This window comes from Chiloscyllium plagiosum, chromosome 3 (genome assembly GCF_004010195.1).
Source record: "Chiloscyllium plagiosum isolate BGI_BamShark_2017 chromosome 3, ASM401019v2, whole genome shotgun sequence".
Lineage (NCBI taxonomy): Eukaryota > Metazoa > Chordata > Chondrichthyes > Orectolobiformes > Hemiscylliidae > Chiloscyllium > Chiloscyllium plagiosum.
The window spans coordinates 51,118,620-51,133,033 of NC_057712.1; the positions used below are offsets into that span (position 1 = coordinate 51,118,620).

The 14,414-nt window shown below is 40.5% G+C and overlaps 1 protein-coding gene across 5 annotated transcripts in view; it reads left to right on the plus strand.

Annotated features, from left to right (window-relative positions):
- fam135a (family with sequence similarity 135 member A) overlaps window positions 1-14,414 on the plus strand; it is a 310,864-nt gene that overhangs the window by 292,938 nt on the left and 3,512 nt on the right. For all 5 annotated transcript variants that reach the window (XM_043681729.1, XM_043681723.1, XM_043681738.1 and 2 more), the window contains 2 exons: window positions 1,442-1,593; window positions 10,489-10,599. In XM_043681729.1, the coding sequence (XP_043537664.1) occupies window positions 1,442-1,593; window positions 10,489-10,599 (263 nt within the window). The remainder of the gene's footprint in view (window positions 1-1,441; window positions 1,594-10,488; window positions 10,600-14,414) is intronic.

The following is a 14,414-nucleotide window of genomic DNA, read 5'->3' on the forward strand; positions in this document are numbered from 1 at the left end:
CATAGAACATAGAAAAATACAGCGCAGTACAGGTTACAGCAGGCACTTGGGGCTGTTTTCATTGGAGAAAAGAAGGTTTAGGGGTGACTTGATAGAGGTGTATAAGATGATTAGGGGTTTAGATAGGGTTGACCATGAGAACCTTTTTCCACGTATGGAGTCAGCTATTACGAGGGGGCATAGCTTTAAATTAAGGGGTGGTAGGTATAGGACAGATGTTAGGGGTAGATACTTTACTCAGCGAGTCGTGAGTTCATGGATTGCCCTGCCAGTAGCAGTGGTGGACTCTCCCTCTTTATGGGCATTTAAACGGGCATTGGATAGGCATATGGAGGGTAGTGGGCTAGTGTAGGTTAGGTGGGCTTGGATTGGTGCAACATTGAGGGCCAAAGGGCCTGTACTGCGCTGTATTTTTCTATGTTCTATGTCTGAAGGGGGAAACAAATTACAGGCCTGTGGGGAAATGTGGGAGAATATCATTAACCTAAGTATTCTATGAGAGTTGGCACACACAGTTGATGTAGCATTCTATGCTGCACCGTCTGTGAATTCCATCAATCGACTTTTCAAAAAGTATTGTAAGCTTTGACATGAATGCCACCTCTGTCGTGATACTTTTTATAGAGCATTTCAATTTCAAAACCCTGTCAAACCTTTTGACAAGAACTTCAAAATCACTGGTGCCAGTATCTGTACAAAACACAGAAGTTCAGTAAAGTTTCAATTATTAGTATGATTAGCACCTTAAGACCACTGCTTAATCTCAGGTGCCATTTTTGAATCAAAAGCAGCTTTGAGCAAAAGGAAATCATCAAATCTTGACCATACTCCCTTCAGGCAAAACTGGACTTCACTTTTGTGTTGCACATTTTGCAATAATGTAAAGCCAAATTGGTTTACTTCACACAAAAGATATTCAACTTTGTCGAAAGTGTGGTGCTGGAAAAGCACAACAGGTCAGGCAGCATCCGAGGAGCAGGAGAATCAACGTTTCAGGGATTGCCTGATGAAGGGCTTTTGTCCGAAACGTCAATTCTCCTGCTCCTCAGATGCTGCCTGAACTGCTGTGCTTTTCTAGCACCACACTTTCGACTCTGATCTCCAGCATCTGCAGTCCTCACTTTTTCCATATTCAACTTTGTATCAACTCATTCAAATGAAATTCCCTCGATGATCGACTTCCAACTCACTGCAAATTATTTGTGTGATTCTTTAAGTAATATTTAAGCAATGCACTCATCATCAGTGTGAATTAAACCATTCCAGATATGCTCGGATAATGTATTGCAATAGAAATGAGAGTTTACACTGAGCTGATAGCCAGGGCCATTTGGCAAAACTGGCAAATATTAAGCAGAAATTAATTTTCACTTCATGAAAGATGATGTGTAGAATTATGTTTCGAATTGCACCTAATTCTCTTTTTCTTTTTCGCTAACAGTTTCATAGGGCACTCTTTAGGTAACTTGATTATTCGATCTGTTCTCACAAGACAAAGATTTAAATTTTACTTGAACAAGCTGCACACTTTCCTTTCATTGTCTGGGCCTCACCTGGGGACATTATACAACAGTAGTACACTCGTTAATACAGGTAAGTAAAATTCTGTTGATGTATAGTAGCTATAGAACAACCAAAAGTTCTAAACCTTATAATAACTAAATAATTCTAGGTAGACTTGTGCACCATCTACAGAACAGTATACGTAAGAAGGAAATCAGGAGGGCAAAAAAGGGGACATGAGATAGCTTTGGCAAATAGAATTAAGAAGAATCCAAAAGGTTTTTACAAATACATTAAGGACAAAAGGTAACGAGGGAGAGAATAGAGCCCCTTAAAGATCAGCAAGGAGGCCTTTGTGTGGAGCCACAGAAAATGGGGGAGATACTAAACAAGTATTTTGCATCAAAGTTTACTGTGGACAAAGACATGGAAGATATAAAATGTAGGGAAATAGGTGATGACATCTTGAAAAATGTCCATATTACAGAGGAGGAAGTGCTGGATGTCTTGAAACGCATGGAGGTGGATAAATCACCAGGACCTGATCAGGTGTACCCTAGAACTCTGTGATAACCTAGGGAAGTGTTTGATGAGCCTCTTGCTGAGATATTTGTATCATCAATAGTCACAGGTGAGGTGCTGGAAGACTGGAGGTTGGCTAACGTGCCACTGTTTAAGAAGGTGGTAGGGACAAGCCAGGGAACTATCGACCAGTGAGCCTGACATTGGTGGTGGGCACCTTGTTGGAGGGAATCCTGAGGGACAGGATGTACATGTATTTGGAAATACAAGGACTGATCAGAGATAGTCAACATGGTTTTTTGCATGGGAAATCATGTCTCAGGAACTTGATTGAGCTTTTGAAGAAATAATAAAGAGGATTGATGAGGGCAGAGCGATAGACCTGATCTATATGGACTTCAGTAAGTTGTTTGACACAGTTCCCAATGGGAGACTGGTTAGCAAGGTTAGATTGCATGGAGTACAGGGAGACCTAGCCATTTGGATACAGAACTGGCTCAAAGGTAGAAGACAGAGGGTGGTGGTGAATTGTTGTTTTTCAGACTTGACCAGTGGAGTGCCACGAGGATCGGTGCTAGGTCCTCTACTTTTTGTCATTTATATAAATGCAAGCATAAAAGGTATAGTTAGTAAGTTTGCAGATGACACCAAAATTGGAAGTGTAGTGGACAGAGAAGAAGGTTACCTCAGATTACATAAGGATCTTGATCAGATGGGCCAATGGGCTGAGAAGTGGCAGATGGAGTTTAAATCAGATAAATGCGAGGTGCTGCATTGTGAAAAAGCAAATCTTAGCAGGAATTATACACTTAATAGTAAGGTCCTCGGGAGTGTTGCTGAACAAAGAGATCCTGGAGTGCAGGTTCATAGCTCCTTGAAAGTGGAGTCGCAGGTAGATAGGATAGTGAAGACGGCGTTTGGTATGCTTTCCTTTATTGGCCAGAGTATTGAGTACAGGAGTTGGGAGGTCATGTTGCGGCTGTACAGGAGATTGGTTAGCCCACTGTTGGAATATTGCGTGCAATTCTGGTCTCCTTCCTATCAGAAAGATGTTGTGAAACTTGAAAGGGTTCATAAAAGATGTACAAGGATGTTGCCAGGGGTTGGAGGATTTGAGCTATAGGGAGAGGCTAGTGCTGTTTTTCCTGGAGCGTCGGAGGCTGAGGGGTGACCTTATAGCAGTTTACAAAATTGAGGGGCATCGATAGGATAAATAGACAAAGCTTTTTTCCCTGGGTTGGGGGAGTCCAGAAGGAGAGGGCATTAGGTTTAGGGTGAGAGGGGAAAGATATAAAAGGGACCTAAGGTGCAACCTTTTCACGCAGAGGGTGGTACGTGTATGGAATGAGCTGCCAGATGCAGTGGTGGAGGCTGGTACAATTGCAACATTTAAGAGGCATTTAGATGGGTATATGAATAGGAAGGGTTTGGAGGGATATGGGCAGAGTGCTGGCAGGTGGGACTAGATTGGGTTGGGATATCTGATCGGCATGGACGGGTTGAACCGCAGGGTCTGTTTCCATGCTGTATATCTCTATGACTTTATGACCTTAACTTTTAAGTCATAACTGTTCTTCCAAGGGTTTGTACAATGAACAATAAACATATGGAACAGCATTCAACACAGGAAATCAAATTGGAAGTCTGTGTAAAGTGACATGACAGGATAATATAAACATGGATCCTTCACCATAACAATGTAGAAACTCATCATGAACAAAACTAAGAATAGATAAATTACAGTAAACGTTAACTGTCAAAGGTACTAATTTTCCCAGTCAAAAATGAATATCTAAGAAGTTGGATAAGTGTCAAAATAGTTTAGGTATATAGCAAGGGAGCCAATTAAAGTGCACTTAAAATATAGAAAATGATAAGTAATGCATGGCAAGAATAGGAGAAAGGTGCACAAAATTTGCAATTACTTAATAGGATGTGAAATTAAATAAAATGTCAGACATCAGGTCAAAGTACATATCAGAGGACTGTCGAATGCAGTACCTAGGGTAAGGAAAGGGAATGGTTTTTAATGTTCACACTGTCCTTCGTTGTAACCGTGTTCACAGTTGAAGACAAAGACTGGCTGAGAATGTAAGTGTTGTTTCAAGCAATAAACCATTGTAGGTACCAAAATCATACTTGCAGACAGAATGAAAATGTTCAAGAAAACATTCAGACCTTTGGAATATCTGATGGAGAGGAAACATTTTTTTTGTACAATAATATTGTGCAAAATATTGTACAATAACTTGTAACCAAAAAATTTAATACTTAATAAAGGCATAATATTAAGCTTGCAAATTCTCCCAAATAGCCTTAAATTGATCTTGATCATTCATCCAGAACTGTCACACTGGAGCATGGTACAATATACATACCACATTCTCAATTTTAGTCTTGATCAGGAATGCAAGTTAAATACTTATCGAAATATGCAGCACAATCAAAAGTATAATGGAATTCAGTACAAGTTATCATATAATAACACTGGAATTTGTCTTATCTACCAACTATATTTAAAAATGTCTAACAGACATTGCTAGCAACCATTGCTTTCAGCAAGGCAACTTCTAACTCTTCCCAAGGGAAACTGGGATAGACTATAAGGGATAACTGGTGTGTTTTTGTTTAATGTTGCTGAGGGACAGCTTCTAGATGTGAATTAACAGGCCATGGTTGATCTTAGAGACCTCCAAGGTAACATTGGTAAGAGATGGATAAGTTATGCTGGTGGTTCTCTGGCCTGCACACAATGAATAACACTAGAACTAGGAAGTGTCAGCTTCACCTCAGTGTACAAGAAAGGAAAGGCATTAGGAAGGCAGACCAACCTTACCAAAGGCTTGAAAAAGCTAAGGAGTAATAGTTTACCACAATAATGGATACATAGAATGTCATTTGTGACTATGATCACACCGATATAAATAATGTGATAGGGTGAAAGTCAGGTGTAGCCCAAGGGGCTGTGTTCTGAAAGCTTGTGTGATTTCAAATAAACCTGTTGGACTATATCCTGGTGTCATATGACATTGATTTTGAAACAGTTCCTAGGCAGCTTTGGCTCGAGTAAACAGAAGACAGCTGGAAATTAGACACTAATTGTAATCTGGTTTGCAGATGGAAATAAAATATAGTTTTGGCAAATAATAAGGTACAATTCTACTCAGAGAAGATTGAATATATAGTTGATTGAGTGGTGATCTGTCTGTTTGAGATGTTCAAAATGTTAAAAGGATTCTCAACAGGAACAAAGTAATTACTTCCCTATAAGAGGGTAACAAGAATAAAAGGCAGGGCCTTAAACATAGCAAGGTCAATTGGAAACAAAACTGTGAAATTCTGCTTTCACAAAGAATAATGGAAATATGAGGAACTCCACTCCAGAAGGCTGTAGATACTAGGTCAGTGAAATTTTCAAGGTATTTATAAAATAAGTAGATTTTTGAGATAAGGAAAGAAACAGGCCTAAGGCAGGTAAACGCAATTGAATTACTTATCAGCCTTGGCCTAATTGAATGATGGAGCAAACTCACGGATGTACACCCAATGTTCTCATGTAACATACAAGTATTTCATAAGAAGGTAAGGCAGAAGATTCTTGAAAGCAGTGATTTATCAATATTCTCTCTATGTATCAGAGTTCTTAAAAAAATAGATTTAATTAGCTTTCTTCTCTAGACTGAGAGGAAACATAGAAACTAGAAGCAGGATTAGGCCATTCAACTCTTCAAGCCTGCTCTACCATTCAATATGATCATGGCCGATCCTCTATCTCAATGCCATATTCTTGCTTTCTCCCTTGATATCTAAAAGAAAATGCACCTCTTTCTCGAATATTTTCAGTGATTTGGCCTCCCCAGACTTCTGTGGTAGAGAATTCCACAAGTTTAGTACCCTTTGATTGCAGAAATCTTTCCTCGTGTCAGTCTTAAATAGCCTACCCAGTATTCTGAAATTGTATCCCCTGGTTCCTGACTCTCCTGCTGGGGAAAAACATCCTTCCTACATCTCGTCTATGTCTAATCCTGTTAGAATTTTATACATTTCAGTCAGATCCCCTCTCATCCTAGTGAATATAAGCCCAGCCAAACCAGTCCGTCTTCATATGAAGGTGGGTGGCACGGTGGTACAGTGGTTAGCACTGCTGCCTCATAGCACCAGAGACCCGGGTTCAGTTCCTGCCTCAGGCGACTCATTGTGTGGAGTTTGCACATTCTCCCTATGTCTGCGTGGGTTTCCTCCGGGTGCTCCGGTTTTCTCCCACAGTCCAAATATGTGCAGATTAGGTGAATTGGCCATGCAAAATTGCCTATAGTGTTAGGTGAAGGGGTAAATGTAGGGGAATGGGTCGGGGTGGGTTGCGCTTCAGCGGGTCGGTGTGGACTTGTTGGGCCGAAGGGCCTGTTTCCACACTATAAGTAATCTAATCTAATCTCTTGCTATCCCTCGTATTAATCTGGTGAATCTCCACTGCACTCCTGCTATGGCAACCGTATCCCTTTTCAGATCGGGAAACCAAAACTGCACATAGTGGTCCAGATGCAGTCTCATCAAGATCCTGTATAACTTCAATAAAACATCATCTGAATTCAGATCCTCATAATACAAAAGTAATTTCAAACCTGCATTTTTGCCTTCTGATTTCATGTATTGCTATTCAGATGCTAAATTGCTATTGGCATGACTGGAACCTAGTTGAGCATTTCCTCAAAAAATGGGCCACAAAGATATCTCTCTGTCCTACATGTAGATTTGAGTAGATATTGCTCTCAGTGAAAAGGAAGGATCATTTAACAATTTCAAATATTACATACAGATTTAAAAGTTTGAGTTAAGTATTAACACTGAATCAAAGAATCTGTCGTAAATCATTTCAATGGGTTTTTAAAAGGTGTAAATGTGAAGCTGAAATTCTGAAACAAGCAATGCTGGACACAGTGCTGGGCAGCAAGTCAGGAAGCATCTAAAGTGAACAGGAATTTATAAACCAGGTGTCGACTCTTGTCAAATTTAGCATCCAAAATGTTAAGCTTCTTTTGTTGATGCCTGTAGAATGGTGTATCACAGAAGAAAGACATTTGTTCCATATTGCCTGTGCCAGCTCTTAGGGAAAGCTATACAACCTGACCCACTGCCTGTTCATTATCTACAGACTACAATTTATTTTATTGTTAAGAGTATTTATTTGACTCCCTTTTAAAAGTTACTGTTGAATCTGCTTTCATTGCTCCTTCATGGAATAAACTGCAGATCATAAGAAATCATTGTAACAACTAGTCAGTTTTTAACTGATCCAGGACACTGGAAGTTCAGGGGCATGTCAAGAAATTCTCTCAATCTTGCTAATCACGGCAGAGAGGGAAACATGTCTTGACAAGCTGATCTTTTAGTATGACAGGGATTAAAGGCGCACAATTATTGTGTTGCATCGTAGCCTGGACAGTATTAGGGGCTGGGCAGAGTTATTAAGACATTAATTTTACATATTCAGACACTTATGAGGGCCTTTAAAATATTTTGTTGAGCTAATGCAATGATTGGCCTTACTTTAGCAATTCTGTTGAAGAAAACCAAAGACATTTCTGATAAGGTTGTCAGGATTCAGGGTTAATAAAATTGAATCTTGAGTATCTTGTGTATAGCTGGTCTTAAGAGATCACCTGTGTCCAGGAACAGCTGTATGTGTAGAGTGTTGGCAGGTGAAAGTGGTGAACTAAGAACACTTGAGTTTTTTTTTAATTAGTTACAATGGAATCGTTATTTCAAAAGCATTGCTGTAATGTTCTTCTGAGAAAATATTAACTGCACTGAAGTAATCAAAGTTCTTTAAAGTGAATGTTCTCTTCTTTTGATGGATGTTTCCTAACCATTAGAATTTACAGTGGTGTTTTGCTATAAAGTTAGATTGTAAAATTCAAATCTTAAGCACTGTTTTGATTCCTTATACTTTAGCATCAAATTTTTGCAATTTAGTCAAACTTACCACAATTTAAGTTAACCAAAGAAATGCATTGTGATCTGGAGAGCAGTCACCATAGAATGCATCAGGATATAAAAATAGGCAGTTTGATGCAAAGTGGGTAAGAAGTGCTGAGATACAAAGTAAGCATCCAGGCACATTAAGCGATCAGGAAGGCAAATAATATGTCACTTTATTACAAGGAGATTGTAGTTCAAAAGTAAGGTAACTTTATTGACCAGGTCAGACCCACTCAAAATATTTTCAGAAGGTAGTCTAGACCCTAACTTTTTCTTATTTTAAAGGCAGATGTGAAGTGGGTGTTTCAGGTGTGATGTAATTGGTTAAACCATTTGGCTTCGAACAAAACAGAATTTATTTAAACTGTACAGTTGAAACATAAACAAAAGAAAGCAGCATTTAGAGTAACTTAGCTATTGGAAAACTTAACAGACCCGATACAGTAACTATTACTAATTGACTGTTCCAATACAATAACATCCCATGAAAACACCCCTTGGCAAAAAGGTAAATTCAAACACAGATTCTTACAGGCAGGAGGGAACAACATCCAGAGAGAGATTTCAGAGAAAGTCAGAGGAATTCTTTACTGAAACTTGCATCTCCTGGACACACTCATATTGTGACTGCTACAGCTAAAAACAAACTAGAAAAAACCTGAACTGGGAGAACTGGCCACTCCCCTTCCATTGTTAAACTAGACTCTTTGGCATCTCTGCCTTTACGATCTCTCTTCAAAAAAAAACAAGGACAAAGTAATCTTTTTAAAATGGCAGCATTATTACAAATTGTATAGGTCCTTCAGAAGGTAGCATGTATGATGTATGTTTTTGGCCTGCTCACCTAAGAAAGGAAAGACTTGTCAGAAAGTGGGTGTTTCAAGCATTCAGTAGACTGATTTTTGCGATGAGAGTAGTCCAAACTAAATGGCACAGATTTGGGGTGAGGGGAAAAATTTCAAAAGGACCTGAGAAGCAACTTTTTCACACAGAAGGTGGTGCATATGTGGAATGAGCTGCCAGAGGAAGTGGTAAAAATCAGTACAATTTCAATGTTTAAAAGATATTTGGACAAGTACATACATAGGAAAGGTTTAAGAGGATGTTGACCAAATGCAGGCAAATGAGACTAGTTCAGTTTAGGAAACCTGGTTGGCATGGATGAGTTGGGCCGAAGGGTCTGTTTTCATGCTGTATGGCTATGACCCCATGACTCTGAGGATTTCTGTGGCGATAACTCTCTGAAATATAGGCTTAGAAGAACACAAAAGTATCCCAGTATTTCCAAATAGTGAAATCGCTTCCTTTAAAATAAAATTGCAATGCAGTTGAAGAAGCCTTTAGACAACCAGTTGGATCTTATAGGCATTTATATTCCTGATATCACAATGGGCTCGGTGATTGAACCAAACCTAATTTGATGTATTTGTACTTTGTTGGTCCTTAATAGGCATGTATAACTTTGATCATTTGCCTATCTAACAGCATTATAGAACAGGAAGAAAAACTGGTGGAAAATATTTCAAGAAAAACAAGTCTCTTATTTCAAGAATGAGGGAAAAAAAAGCAAGGAATGAAAATACAGTTTGACCATTATTATGAAGATCGCTGCTTTTTATTTACATTGTTCCTGGAAGATGCCTGGGACTCGATTTTGCCCATTCAGTTTATATAAATAGTACTGATCGGCTAACCATTTTACTTTTCATTTCTAGTTTAAGTATATGGTTGAAATAATATCAATATCTTTGAATGTGAGCAAACTTCTCCAGTTCTTTTACTAAAGTATTCATCTTTGAGGAATCAGTGCCACGTCATGGAAATTATTTCAAAAGCAAAGTGCTGGAGAAATGCAACAGGTCTACAGCAACTGTTGAAATAAAAGAGTTTCAAGTTCAGTATGCCATTTCCCGATATTTTCAGTTCTGACAAAGAATCACTGAACTCAATGTTAACTCTGCTTTTCTTTCTATAGCTGCTGCCAGACCTGCTGTGTTTCTCCAGCACTATCTTTTTGTTCAGGATTTCCAACATCTGCAGTTCTTCGTGTTTGTTTTAAGGAAATGCATTTGTCCATTTGTCATAGGAGAGGTCATCTGTTACCTGCAGAGAAAGACCAAATTGCTGTTTAATTGATTAATTAGATGCATTAATTGCACTATATTTTCATGCACCTTGAAAAGCATTCAGAGGAACATAAGAATTCCTAGGTCCATCCAGTTCTTCATCTGTGGATTTGCATAATGCTTTAACGAAGCTTTCAACTGATCATACAGAGCAAATTGAGAAATTGCACAAAATGAGAAAAGTGACGAGCAACATTGGTAGCCCAAATGTAAAATCATCTTTTTCCTCTAAAGTGTGTTTTAAGAATTATACTCTTCAAACTGAAATTAAGCTTGTGTATACCTCACATTGTGTAATTTCTTTGACTTGGCCTGCTGGATTGACTTTTATATCTTATTGTGCTACTTCCATGACCAGGGCTCTGGTTTATGCAGAAGTGGAAGAAGTCTGGATCCCTGCTTCAATTAACGTGTCGAGATCATTCTGATCCTCGCCAAACGTTTCTGTACAAACTTAGCAAAAAAGCAGGTAGGTGTCATACAAATTTTATACGTAGCAAAAGGTTGTTTTTTTTGTCATCACTGAAAGCCTACATTTCTTTTTGATATTAATGCAATAATCTCACAAGAATCAAATTATTGTCTTTGCACTTTGCCAATTGCGTGGAGATTTTTTGGTTAGGATTTAATCCATCTGTCATATTGATCTGCATTAAGGAGAAACATTGATAACCAATACAGTACTAGACTAGAGCCTCCACCAGTGATCAACAATGGATTTGTGGAGAAAAGGGAATGTGGACAAAGTGGGGATCACAAAGAGTGAAGAGAATCAATAGAATGTGCAAGGGATGGCCTGCGACAGGCCATCCCCTTTCGAATCCCAAAGTCAATCATGTGTCAAATGCCTGAAAAGAGTCAGCTCCCCTGATCAGACTTTGGCAGGCCCCACTGGTTTGGCTGCACAGTTGTCCCACACAGTGAGAAGGTGACTAAGGAGGGACGAGGGGAAAGCAGTAGATGTGGTGTATATGGATTTTAGTAAGGCGATTGATAAGGTTCCCCATGGTAGGCTACTTCAAAAAATACGGAGGTATGGCATTGAGGGTGAGTTGGAGGTTTGGATTAGGAATTGGCTGGCTGGAAGAAGACAGAGGGTAGTAGTTGATGGTAAAGGTTCATCGTGGAGTGCAGTTACTAGCGGTGTTCCGCAAGGATCTGTTTTGGGAACCATTGCTGTTTGTCATTTTTATAAATGACCTGGAAGAGGGGTTAGAAGGTTAGGTGAGCAAGTTTGCGGATGATACGAAAGCCGGAGGAGTTGTTGACAGTGAGGAAGCATGTGGCAGGTTACAGAAGGATATAGAGAAGCTGCAGAGCTGGGCAGAAAGGTGGCAAATGGAATTCAATGTAGCTAAGTGTGAGGTGATTCACTTTGGGAAGAATAACAAAAAGATGGGGTACTGGGCTAATGGTCGGATACTTGGTAGTGTGGATGAACAGAGGGATCTTGGTGTCCATATACACAGATCTCTGAAAGTTGCCACCCAGGTAAATAGTGCGGTGAGGAAGGCATATGGCGTACTGGCTTTTATTGGTAGAGGAATTGAGTTCCGGAGTCCTGAGGTCATGATGCAGTTGTATAAAACTCTGGTGCGGCAGCATCTGGAATATTGTGTGCAGTTTTGGTCGCCATACTATAGGAAGGATGTGGAGGCATTGGAAAGGGTGCAGGGCATAGCTTTAAATTAAGGGGTGGTAGGTATAGGACAGATGTTAGGGGTAGGTTCTTTACTCAGCGAGTCGTGAGTTCATGGAATGCCCTGCCAGTAGCAGTGGTGGACTCTCCCTCTTTATGGGCATTTAAGCGGGCATTGGATAGGCATATGGAGGATAGTGGGCTAGTGTAGGTTAGGTGGGCTTGGATCGGCGCAACATCGAGGGCCGAAGGGCCTGTACTGCGCTGTATTCTTCTATGTTCTGTGTTCTATGAATCCCCCTCCAGCCATGGAGAATTCCACTTGCAACAAGAAGACTTTATGGGCCTTGATTAGCTTCTGGGAATGTTACTTTTTCTGTAAAGTCAGAAATTTGGGAGGGTAATGGGGTCCCCATCATGCAGCCCCTGTGTTAAAATCATTCGCTACCTCTGCTTCTGATCTCTGGTATGTCCTCTTGGAAGGCTAGACTATATTTATATCATTGTATTAGAGTCGTACAAGCAGAAGAGGCCCCCTTTGCCCCAAAACGTCTGCCATGTATCTTTTAAAGGTTGCTAGGTATCCCACCTCAACTAACCTCCCAAGCAGTGCATTCAAGATGAGCACCACTTCCAGATGACAAAGGTATTTCTTCTCATCCACTCTAAACCTCCTGTCTTTTACTTTAAAATGAAGCCCCCCCTCATTACTGGCCCATCAACAGGAGGAATGGTTGCTTTCCATCCACCCCCTCCATGCCCCTCATAATCTTATACACCTCAGTCAGGTCCCGTCTCTGCTTTCTGTGGTCTAAAGGAAGCAACCTAGGTTTATCCAACCACTTTTCTAATTAAAGTGCTCCATCTCAGGCAACATCCCAGTGAATGGAGGGTGGCAAATATTATTCCCTTGTTCAAGGGAATAAGGATGACCCGAGGAATTACAGCCCAGTCAGTTTTACGTCAGTGGTGGCAAATTATTGTAGAGGATTCTGAGAGACAAGATTTATATTATTTAGAAAAGCATAGTTTGATTAGAGATAATTGGCATGGCTTTGTGAGGGGTGGTCATGCCTCACAAGCCTTGTTGAATTCTTTGAAGTTGTGACAAAACACATGAAGGTAGAGCAGTGGATATGGTGTATATGGATTTTGGCAAGGCATTTAAGAGGATTCCCCATGGTAGGTTCATTCAGAAAATAAGAAGGCATGGGATACAGGGAGATTTGGATGTCTGGATACAGATTTGGCTGGCCCATAGAGACAGAGGGTGGTAATAGATGGAAAGTATTCAGCCTGGAGCTCGGTGACCAGTGGTGTTCCACAGGGATCTGTTCTGGGACCTCTGCTATTTGTGATTTTTATAAATGACTTGAACGAGGAAGTGGAAGGTTGGGTTAGTAAGTTTGCCGATGACACGAAGGTTGGTAGAGTTGTGGATAGTGTGGAGGGCTGTTGTAGGCATGCCCCATCCCTGAAGAAGGGCTTATGCCCGAAACGTCGATTCTCCTGTTTCTTGGATGCTGCCTGACCTGCTGCGCTTTTCCAGCAACACATTTTCTGCAGCTCTATAAAGCCCTGGTTAGACCACACTTAGAATATTGTGTTCAGCTCTGGTTGCCTCATTATAGGAAAGATGTGGAAGCTTTAGAGAGTGTGCAGAGGACATTTACCAGGATGCTGCCTGGACTGGAGGGCATGTCTTATGAAGAAAGGTTGAGGGAGTTAGGGATTCTCTCATTGGAGCGAAGAAGGATGAGAGGTGACTTGATAGAGGTGTACAAGATGATGAAAGGCATAGATAGAGTGGGGAGCTAGAGATATTTTCCCATGGCAGAAATGTCTATCACAAGGTGGTGTAATTTTAAGGTGATTGGAGGAAGGTTTAGGGGAGATGTCAGAGGTAGGTTCTATACAAAGAGTGGTGGGTGTGTGGAATGCACTGCCAGCAGTGGCAGTAGAGTCAGATACATTAGGGACATTTAAGCAACTCTTGGATAGGCACATGAATGACAGTAAAATGAAGGGTATGTAGGTTAGTTTGATCTTAGAGTAGGATAAAAGGTTGGCACAACATCAAAGGCCAAAAGGCCTGGACCGTTCTATGTTCTATGAATCTCCTGTGCACCCTCACCTGTGCAATCATGTCCTTCCTATAGTGTGGTGACCAGAAATGCACATTCTAGCTGTGGCCTTCGTCAAAGTTTTGTGCAGCTCCAACATTATCTCCCTGCTCTTATAATCTGTGGCCTGACATTTAAAGCAAATGCCCCTTTTGCTGCATTGACTACTTTTTTCATCTCTCCTGCCACCTTCAAGGATATGGGGACAAACAAACACCTCAAGATCCCTCTGTTCCTCTGAGTTTCCTCGTGTCATGCCAGTCATTGAGTTGTCCCTTGTTTCTTCTCCCTAAGTGCACCACCTCTCACTTATAGAGAATAGACAATAGGTGCAGGAGTAGGCTATTCTGCCCTTCGAGCCTGCACCACCATTCAATATGATCATGGCTGATCATCCTTAATCAGTATCCTGTTCCTGCCTTATCTCCATAACCCTTGATTCCACTATCCTTGAGAGCTCTACCCAACTCTTTCTTAAATGAACCCAGAGACTGGGCCTCCACTGCCCTCTGGGACAGAGCA